We start from the raw sequence: 10976 nt of genomic DNA on the forward strand, positions 1-10976 counted from the left end.
ATTCTAAAAAGATACTTTGATTGAATCTATACAAAAATTGTACAAAAATTTCGTAACGAAGTTGTCATTTAATGGGTTAAAACATCGAGAAGTGCAGAAAACTGGTGGAGGTCGAATATTTACCAATCGTAATACTTCCCCCCTGTTGTATTCAATAATAGCCATGAAAGTAATACGTAAAAAGTAATTGCGGCGTTAATTTGCTGGTGCGTTGTTAATGTTGTTACGTCGCCGACCGGAAAACAGCAACGCGGTCGTTTCCTTCATTTTCCGAATCGTGGACATGCCACTAAGGCCGGAAAGTCGATTTTATTTGGAGATTAGGTTAACGTCTCGTAATATTTATAATTTATTAACTCTAATTCTACCGGAATGTGATCGGGTTTGGGTAATTGTAGGATCTCATAAGTAAATTTATGTACTAATGACATTTTATGGATCGTTAAGCTATAAAATACAGCTACTATTTAGTTACAAATGCATAAAATGTCATATAAATTTACTTACTGATCTTAGAGTTACTCAAACTCAGTATTAATATCCTAACTTATATTTTGATGGAATTGAAACGTTTTAGACTCTCAATTTTGGTTCCTTTTTCAGTATTAATTATTAATGTCTTTAGGAAATTAGGACTTCTAACTAAAAATCACGGTCAATCTGTAGTAAGTTAAAGGAGAACAGTAGACATCGTTTCCTCGTAGTTACTTTCAAATAAAATCGTTTCCTATTTACATTAGAAATCGGCCATCAAATGAATTTTTTGCAGAAAACACCGATATCTATCACGATGGTAAAGAGAAAGTTTGGTTTACTAAATTTATTATAAGTCAGCATGATTCTTAAATGTACGAATAGATACAATGTATAACGATAAGACCAGAGCTAATAAGATGCATTTGGTCACAAAAATATGAACTATAAACAGACTCCAAATATTGAGTATCCCGCTTACAATATGGCCGCTGTCGTTTCCATGCACACTTAATTTCAATATCGTGATCGAATTTTGTATTTGATATATGAAAAGATTATTTCGCTACGTGACTTTCTCTCGGATCATATTTTCTGTTTTTGTAGAAACTATTGCAAACGAGGAATTGAAAGTTGAATGTCAATTAAAACGAAACTTTTTTCGAAGAGTTTTAGAGACGTCTGATTTTTAATGTGTAAACGATGGGAAGCAGGCAAGCTAGAGTTACACAAACGTCTTTTTATAAATTTCGCGATATCCTTTGCCGCTAAATCGAAAAATTATGTCGAGATTCGGGTTTCGGTAGATAAGTCATTCCAGCGTCACGTAACACGATGGAAACACAGGTGGAATATTTTTACATTACGTGATCGATTTCACCCAAATTATTCGAAAAATAATACATAATCGAACGTAGCCACGGTATTAATTTATTCCTTGCCACATTTCGAATACATTTGTGTCTATTAGTGAATTCGAAGAAGAAACATAGTTTGTAAAATTGTTAATGGTCAACCACGTCTCAAAATAAGAAACTGAAACAATATTAGTCTTAATCGTCGAATTAATAAATTTATTCTTTATATCTGATTGTTCTTTACATCCAATTTCTAAGATTTAAATATAATATTTTAGTTTGTATGGTATAACTATCACTATTACGAAGAATATTACAAACGCATACATAGATATTCAAAGACTCCTGCAATAAATAACACCGGACCATTTAGGCGCTTAGCTCGGTAGCGCTTTTATGAGAAAATTATCCATATCAGCCCGATAACACGTTCTTTCACGAAAAAGAGAAATTCGGTTGCGTGTCGTGAAACCTTTGGAACAACCAGGAAAGGCCGATTCCTGTCGTTTTCATCGACGCGAACGTTGACACAGCCCGTGACATAATCACAGGGCGACCTTAACGCAGGCAACCAACGCGTCGCGCCAGTTTATTATCTATTAATTGCATTGCAATTGCGAATGTAGCTCAACGCCAGTCGACCGTAACACGCCAAGTGGAACAGGAAAATCTCATTATCCGTGACTCTTTAATAACAAACTTTGTATTCGAACATACTTTGTCGTCTTCGTCAAACAACGGACGGTTAATTGCGAAAAGATTGCAGCCTTCGGTTTCGTTCCTCCCTAAAATTGCGAAAGCTTCTTCTTCCGGTCTCGAATTCGGTGTATCGTTATTTTCTAAGGCGAATGTTCGACGATAATACAATGTTCGCGAACAACGAATCACAGAAGCGTTTCGAAGCCATTTTCCGCGAAACGTTTTTACTCCCGTAATCACTGATTCGGCCTCGTTGGCCACGAAACGATCGAAGCCGCGAATTTACGTATCTGCGTGTACTCTTTGCCGTGTTAATTGAGGATAAAATCTCCAGGCAGAAATTAAACGAGCGTGTGCAACTTCCTGTGCAGTTGCACAATTTTATTGATTCTAATTCGTATGTACACCCATTTATCTTCCAATTTTGTTCCGGTCAAGAGCGTTTTAATACTTGGCGCAGCATTTCCTTAATTAAGGATCCGTGACCTCTTGGAAAAAAATATTATATACATATTTTATAAATAAATCTGCGGGAGTAGATATTTTTGTGATTTTGTTTTGCTATGAATATCGACAAATTTTCCAAGAAAGAACCGAGATCGTTCAAATCGTGAATTAAACTCACGATCGACCTAATCGACGACACAGTGGACATTCCCATTTCAGAATGCTTGCAACGCGTAAGAACGAGAAGAAAAACATCGTAATTTGTGTGGTTCGAATTCCACGCAGTCCCGATGGGATACGCCGAGTTCTCGCTCTTTCTAGTGGATCGTCGGCGTTTATTTCGAGGAAGGAGTCAGTGTTAAGACCAAGGTAACGATCGAGACCATGTTGCACAGCGTCGATTACATCCATTTTTTTCGTACATGCACCACTGGCCCGGCCAGTGTTGCAGGAAGCGGTGCAGGCTGCATACTTAAAATATCTATCATACAGGGAGAAAGCGTTTCGTAACCTTTTCGTTGTGTACCTGCGTGTATCTTGCGTAGCCAGTGCACCCAATAATGAGGCGAGGCGAGAAAGGTAAGCGATTTTCGACGATATTGGCGGTCCTTGAGTCACGGCGATTACGCAATAGCTCCTCAGGTTTGGTCCACCTTTTCGACGGACCATCCCGAACGTAACCCGTGAGAGCGGTTGTTCCGTAACGCGATCAGAGAATGAAACGAAGGAAATAAAACACGTAACCGGAGATTTCATAATTATTTTTGCAATTTATATGCAACTTGAAATTTTATATCAATTCCTGGCGGAAGAGATTTCTCAATGTTACGCTTAAATAAAACATGTACAAGTTACAATTTGAACGCCATATTGAAACAACAGAATCATCATCATTGTTTATGTGTATTATGTCCCAGGTGAGAATAGTAAGATGTGCTCGCAGGATCGAATTCCATCCCCTAATGGACAGGTGAAGCTTCAGAAACATGGAACTCTTCAGAAGAAGTCGAAATCCAAACAATTTCACGCATTTATCGAATCTGTTAGCAGCCTTAGTGTACGTGGCAATTAGCATTGAATAAACAATTGTTCTCAAGTGGCCCCAGGTATAAAAGTTCAATAGCTATTTCGCTGCATTAGACATCTCAATGAAGCTTCTTTCTGTAATTCGTAAAAATTTTGTTGCATCCACAAATAAAACCAAACTAGATGCATAAGATGAATTTCTTTCTATACATGTCTACTTCTATTAACAAGTACGAATCTAAATCGTAAAGGCGATCTATCCTCGTGAAACTTGTGCCCACAAAAGGGACCCTTTGCAGCGATTTCTGTTATGTAAGATCTACGAAGACCCTTTTCGAGCTTTCGACAGTGACGAAAGAGGGGGAAGAGGACCGGAACCCGAGTGGTTGCGGCATTTTGTGTTTTCGATGTTACCTGTAATCGCTCCTGGCTTACGTAAGGATCGCCAGCAATCATCCCCACCGTTCAAAAACATTTCTACCTCTTCCGTCCCGTGAAAGTCACTCGGTAGGCCGATTTTGAGGGAAATATGCTTCGGTTAGCGTGTGACGAGAGAAAATGAGAAACGCGGCCGATGAAAGTCAAACGTTGGAACCGATCCAACGGGTGGAGCACGGTGTGCGGCATAATCATAAACGGTAATTAATCGATTGAGGTGCGCGCGATTTACCGAGTACAGAATCGAAGGAGGGTCAGCGAGAGATCGCGCTGGATCAACCTTGTTACGGGGCTCCTTCCTCTTGCCGGTTTGCGATTATATAATCGGCGGTTCCGAAGCGGAAGGGAAATTCTGAGTCCGATATTTTACGCAGACGGGTCAGCGAGATCGTCTACATCGATCTCCGTCTGAACACCGTTTCGTAATAACCATTACTTTCCAGTGGTAAACAATATTGTTACAAAGCGAGACTAACCATATACGATGATTAAGTTCGTATGTTCGTAATGTTCGAAGGCAGTGATCAGTGACTCGTTGCAATGAATTTAATTGTGTTGAATTAAAACGGCACGAAGAAAACTACGCTCATTATTCAATTTATTTTATTCATTTCCAGGGGATTTGTAAGTACTACTATTTATTGTATAATATTATTTTATTTCGTATCCTTGAATTTGTTGTGTTACCTCAATCGCGTGACTTGCGTGGTGATCATTGAATGCTTTGAACCTTTACATCTCCAGAACTAATTACTTAAAGCGAGCATTTGATACACGAGTACATATGTAAGTTTCGAATGATTCACTCTGACAATAGCCACTAAAGCAAGGAACGAGGTCATGTTACTGACAAGGGAACATAACGAAACTTCATTAAATCGTCGATGGACACTTCGATATGCTTCCTTGTAAAAGTAATCTGCTAATTTCGTTAAAGCATTCAAGGTCTATGTGCTCTTAGATCTTACAAAACTTTTAAATTCGCAGCCATTAGCTCGGTGTTACCCACGAAGAAAAGAAGAAGAACTTTTCTATCGTGGGTAACACCGATTACCAGGTCTCACCACGTGGAGGTTGCTGCGACTGGAGACCCGAAGAGAGATAGATGGAATCCAAGTTCCATCGATCTCCCTTTTACATTTTTAGAAACTAGGTTACTAAACTAGAGAGATAGAAGGAAGCAGAGTTCCTTCGATCTTCTAGTTTAGTTGTGCCAAGTAATTATTTTGTTTAAAAGAGGAAAGAAGCTAAATCGTGGGAGACTCGACGCGACGCGATGCTGTACCGTGCAGCGGATCTTAGGATCGAACCTACTGCCCTTGCTAACTCCATCTCAATAGGAAAACGGATGCTGCAACCCTGAATCGAGGTCTCCATTTCTCCAACGCAACCCGCCGGGAGCCCGAAGGACCCGACTTAGGCTGTCTGACATAGAGAGAGTACCTGAGACAAGGTCGACTCCCGCTGGAAGTTATGCGTTTCCGCAGAATACGGAAACTCCACACCTTCCAGCGAAGTACCATTTTCCCTCGATCGAGCTACCAAGGGAAGGCGATTAGATCGTTCGGACCAACTACACGGCTGGTCACATGTTTCATTCATTGAAACAGCGGTGACCGAAGCGAGAAACGAGGGAACGAGTTGAGAGAAGCTACTTGTTTAATAATTACTTGGCAATATTCGGAGACGCGTACAATCGAGTCGAAGCTTAAATCTAGTTTAAGTGTACCAAGCAATTGTTTTATTTAAAGAGGGTGAAGCTAATATGAGGGAAACGCGACACGACGCGATGCTGAACCGTGCAGCAGATCTTCGGATCGAATCGACACTGCCCTTGTTAGATTGATTTCTATTGCTAGAAATCGAGCTATCAAGGGAATGCGATTCGATCTTTCGGAACTGCACGGCCGATCACTTGCTTTTTACATGAAAGCAGAGGCGATCGAAGCAAGAAACGAAAGAACGAGAGAACGAGAAGCTAGTTGGTGAACAATTGCTTGGCACACACGTAGACGCGTACAATAGAATCGTCGAAGCTTAAGTCTAGTTTAGTTATGCCAAGTAATTATTTTGTTTCAAAGAGGGATGAAGTTAATGTGAGGGAAACGCGACGCGATGCTAAACTAAAGGAACGAGAAAACGAGAGAGAAAGAAGCTACTTGTTTAATAATTACTTGGCAATATTCGGAGAAGCCTTAAGTCTAATCGATAGAAAACTGAAATTCAGAAGATAGAAGGAAGCAGAGTTCCTTCGATCTTCTGATTTAGTTTTACCAAGCAATTATTTCGGTTAACGACGTCTTCTGCGATGACCGCTGTAAGCCTACACCTAAACTGTAATCTAATTTAAGGACATAGAAAAATCAAATTTAATTATATCAAACAGTATTAAACAAAATGTCACATTACAAATTTCTTAATATTGGACATAATGAAAATGTCACAAGACAAAAATTATCTATCACCTAGCTAACGGACCATACAAAGTTTGGAGGAACGAACAGAATAAAATAAAAATTTTATCCTGATTAATATCATCAAAATTCATGAGATAGTATAGAAACAAGTATCGCGAATGAATGAACACCAATCGACCACATCATTGAATCATGCGAATCATACCAATCGAATCATGGATCGAATCATACCAATTCGAACAATAATACAAAAGTAGAAATAGAGAAACGAAATATTCATAATAATCAAAGAAAACCGGAGAGAACAAATTGAATCAACACCAAATAATACAATAAACAGGTACATTTTGTATTAATAATATAAATAAGTGGAGTGGTCGAATCATACCAATCGAATCATAGATTGAATCATACCAATTTGAACAATAATACAAAAGTAGAAATAGAGAAACGAAATATTCATAATAATCAAACAAATCTGGAGAGAAAAAATTGAATCAACACCAAATAATACAATAAACAGATACATTTTGTATTAATAATATAAATAAGTGGAGTGAACTCACTACTTGATGTCAGCAGATAGATAGTTACCAGTGGGCCAGCTGTAAAATAAGAAAATATTCATATTATATCAAAAGAAGCTAGACATGAAAGGCAGAAGCGGTTCATTTAACCGAAATTGGAATGAAAGGATAGAATAGAAAAGGAGAGAGAATTTTTAAATAGTTCTTACCGCTGATCATCACCGTCCGGCACTGGTCAGCAGTGGTCAGCAGCGGTCAGCAGCGGTCAGTACTGGACACGAGTGGTCAGCTCTGGTCAGCTCTGGTCACCTCTGGTCAGCTCTGGTCAGCTCTGGTCAGCTTTGGTCACCTCTGGTCAGCAGTGGTCATCAGAGGTCACCAGAGTTCACTAATGGCCAGTGGTAGGCCCCCGAATTCGCGAGACCCGATCCCTCTGGTCGTTCCAGAGGTACTGACCGAGTCCTCAGCAGTGGCACCATGTATAAGATGGAAGAGTGGGGAGACTCAATGTCAAAGATAAGAGTTAAGACTGATTGCTCTATAGAAAAACTATTTCGATCGGTTCTTGTCTCTTGGTCATTCCTGGATCTTCACTGGACCACTGTCGCCTTGATGTCGACCTCACTGTTGACCATCGATGACCATGAGCTGACCATTGAGTAACCAACGATCAATTAAAGCCATCACGAAGTCGACAACTAAAGCCTTTTTACAAGACTGCTGATCTCGACAAATTATTTCGCGAAAAATTAATATTTATGTAAATTGATAGGCCCTTTCATTATTCATATGCCACATATTGTTAAGAATTGTTTAAACTATTGTACTGTAATGTTAAACAATGCTAAGTTTTATTTATAATTGTTTAATCCTCACGTGTTTAATTCTGTTCCCTGATATAAATGAATGAAATATAGTGACGATTTAATAAATATCACTTTGAATGTTTATTAATTTATTTATCATGTAATGTCATGTAAAAGATTAATAATAATACATATTACTTTACTGACGAAGTTCTTAAATATATATATGTAGAAATCTATGCTACTACCATTTATGTAAAACTAATTGTAAGGGAAACTAAGAAAATTTCGCAATTTATAATAAACAGTGAAGTAATGATGAGGTATATGTCTAATTCATATAATCGATTGCTTCATCATTTGGATCTTTATAATTGCCTTTAACGAACCGTGTTGCGTAATTTCTATGGCATATTATCTTGCGTATACAATGTATAAATTTGTTACGTGCATTGCACTTTCTAATGCTTCCGAGTGTGAATTTTTCTATTAACATTCAGGAAAATGTAACACGAAAAAGGCGTGGTATGTATTTAGGGTAGAAATCCAGACACGAACAATAAGTTACATCCCATTTAACATTTATGTTATGTTACGTAAAAGAAGTTCAAAAAATACATAAAGAATTAACAAAAATGAATAGGTCACAATATTATCAGACACATCATTTTAATATCATTCTATTTGAAGCAAATTTATTTATTAAACCTTATTGATGAATAAAATTTGCTCAACTGGGTGGCAGTAATAGATCTAAAAACATTCTTCTCAAATTATCGAGTTTACAAATAAAAATAGAGATTTTTAAAGTTACAGTATTTTTTCTTAAATTAAGATCTACGTTTTTAATAAATAAATAAGAAAAAAATGCAATATTTTCAGTTTTTTAAATGATAGTAATTAAGTCTTTTACCTTAGATGGCGCAGTGTAAAGTGGCAGCCATATTGCCATAAAGTTTTCGGTTCAAATTGCGCAACGTTGTTCTTCTCAATTAAGTTTTTAATAGTGAATTATTTAAAGAAATTCCTTTAATTTGTGATTGTTATAATAACAAAGTTACTTCTCGTTACAAAAAGATTGCAGTTTAGAATTTCTTCACGTTCTTTCACTTGGTCAAGACACTTGCAGGAAGAGGTTACAATCGGAAATCGTCGTTCGTGCCGAAGATCGTGTCACTGATCGGTTAAACGGAAACTGTTAATTAAAGGCGTTCCTTTTTATCCGTGTGTCTGGTGTCATCATCGATTAGAAACCGCGTTTCTAGTGGTTTAACGGCGTACAACGATGTCAGTAATTCATACTCTCTACAGCTGTTTAGAAGCGAAACCAACACAAGCCGGCTTCGTGCTTTTACTTGCGCAGAATTTAAACGAGATTCGGGGAAAATGTCTCAAGGATGACATCGTATTACGAGAGCATTCAAATCGAGTAAGAAAATGTTAAGAATTACGAAACACTAGTTGTATTTCTTTTCTTTGCATCACAAATATTGAATTTACATGTCATTCACCTTGTCCATCAGAGACAAGGTAAAAATTTCGGTTACGAACTAAACGTTTACAGTTTCGCTTTATGTAATGAATTAATAAGGAATATAATTTTTCACAGAGAGAAATATATTTATTTCTAATTATTAATGTGTAATTAACATTTATTAAGATTTACTACTTTTATTAGCATTTCTTTTTGAATCATGATTAGATTTATTGAGAGCAATTCCTTGCTGTATGTATGCTACATTTCTTAATTATGTACAGGATTTTTATTGTAGAGTGACAAGAACAATTTTAATCTTTCCATCATATTAAGTATTATGTGATACATGATAACACGTGTTCTTTAAATGTAATACCAAATAGCAGTCAATTATTTCTTCTTCTTTGATTTAACGCTAACTTCGGATTGAGGTTTCTGCCACTCTACAGGCTTACGGCGATACATGGGCCACGGTGGTACTGTAATTAGCGCAGCCATCACAAATCCAGCACCAAGAATATAAATTGTTTGTGAAAATTGTTGGATCACATATCCCCATATAAATCCAACTACCTACAATGTGAATCAGACATATACATACAAACAATATTCTACAAATACGTAGGGCATATATATTTTAAATGTAGTTTACTCCGAATAATGTTATGATAAGCCTTGACAATCTCTCTGCTTGCCCCTGACCATCATAGTCCTGAAAAGAAAATTAATAGCAATTTACACGAACAAATAAGAACACCTGTTGTAATAGATAACATAACCTCACTGTACGACGTTAGATACTTATTTAGATAAAGTTAACACTATTTTATGGATAATTCGTAAACTTACCATATGCGTAGGGATGGAGGTAATATATTGCAACCACGAATTCATCGTAAATAAATAATTCAGACTACCCGGCAGGATTCGTGTGAGTAAACTTCAATTTCAATGATCTACGTACACAAAACGTTGACGTTGCTCGCGCAAACGCAAAACATTCACGTGTTTCTCCGTGGCGCGACTTTCAATTATATCAATTCGAAATCGAATCTTTTACAATCCCGAAAAAGCAATTGTTTAAAGTTAATTACACGCGTAACATACTTCTTTAAGATATTCTAACATTTAACTGTACTCGCGAATGGTAGGAGACATTCAATTACAATATGTAAATAATATAAATATTATAGTTTATTTTTTCGAATTTTACAAAGTACAAATTGTCGTTGCACGAATGACTTACTTCAACAAGTAACAAGTAATCAATTATATTACATAAATTAAATAGACGCGGAGTATAAATAATACATCGTTGAGCTTTGTTACAAACAGTCGCGTATTTTTAAAAGGGTCCTTGCATATTTCAAGTACGAAAGTGTAGTACTCAATTCGACGTTATTTCGCAGTCTAGAGTGTCGTAATTGACAGTGTTCAGTGTACCTGAGAATTTAAAATTTAATCACAACAGGAAAACAATATTTACTTTTACAATAACATTAGACTGTAGTGTTCAGTATCCGCTCGTGTTTCTAGCGATGCAACTGCATACAATTATGTTAGAAATTCGCGTTTCACAGTGGTGTTTAATGACGAGACAGACACGTGCTTCTGCATGCACTGAATCCAAAACGAGATCGTGATAAAATATCTATGGGTATGCCAGAGCATCGACATTGAGCAAGAAAATCAAATGGTTGAGTTTACGAAACGATTCCATTATTTTTTTATATAATTTTCCTGTATAGGGCTCCCTTACTAAAAATCAACAAACTTAGCGTTTAAGATCACTAGTGTTCACGAGGTTT

General features: G+C 37.0%; 2 protein-coding genes across 2 annotated transcripts in view; one reads left to right on the plus strand and one right to left on the minus strand.

The window, feature by feature from the left end:
* LOC143342928 (uncharacterized) overlaps positions 1 to 10976 on the plus strand; it is a 454297-nt gene that overhangs the window by 287491 nt on the left and 155830 nt on the right. The gene's annotated exons all lie outside the window — the stretch shown is intronic.
* Positions 9291 to 10170, minus strand: Spase12 (Signal peptidase complex subunit Spase12). Its single transcript, XM_076767282.1, has 3 exons — positions 10018 to 10170; positions 9821 to 9880; positions 9291 to 9741 (listed from the first exon to the last, which is right to left on the minus strand). The coding sequence occupies exons 1-3, from the start codon at positions 10060 to 10062 to the stop codon at positions 9559 to 9561; spliced, it is 288 nt and encodes a 95-aa protein (XP_076623397.1). The 5' UTR covers positions 10063 to 10170; the 3' UTR covers positions 9291 to 9558.

Source organism: Colletes latitarsis, chromosome 6 (genome assembly GCF_051014445.1).
Source record: "Colletes latitarsis isolate SP2378_abdomen chromosome 6, iyColLati1, whole genome shotgun sequence".
NCBI lineage: Eukaryota > Metazoa > Arthropoda > Insecta > Hymenoptera > Colletidae > Colletes > Colletes latitarsis.

Coding starts and splice junctions, on each gene's coding strand:
- Spase12 (XM_076767282.1), bottom strand. CDS start 10,062: ATGAATTCGTGGTTGCAATATATTACCTCCATCCCTACGCATATG. Junction 9,881..10,017: donor CCTCCATCCCTACGCATATG/GTAAGTTTACGA, acceptor TTTTCTTTTCAG/GACTATGATGGTCAGGGGCA. Junction 9,742..9,820: donor TTATCATAACATTATTCGGA/GTAAACTACATT, acceptor TTCACATTGTAG/GTAGTTGGATTTATATGGGG.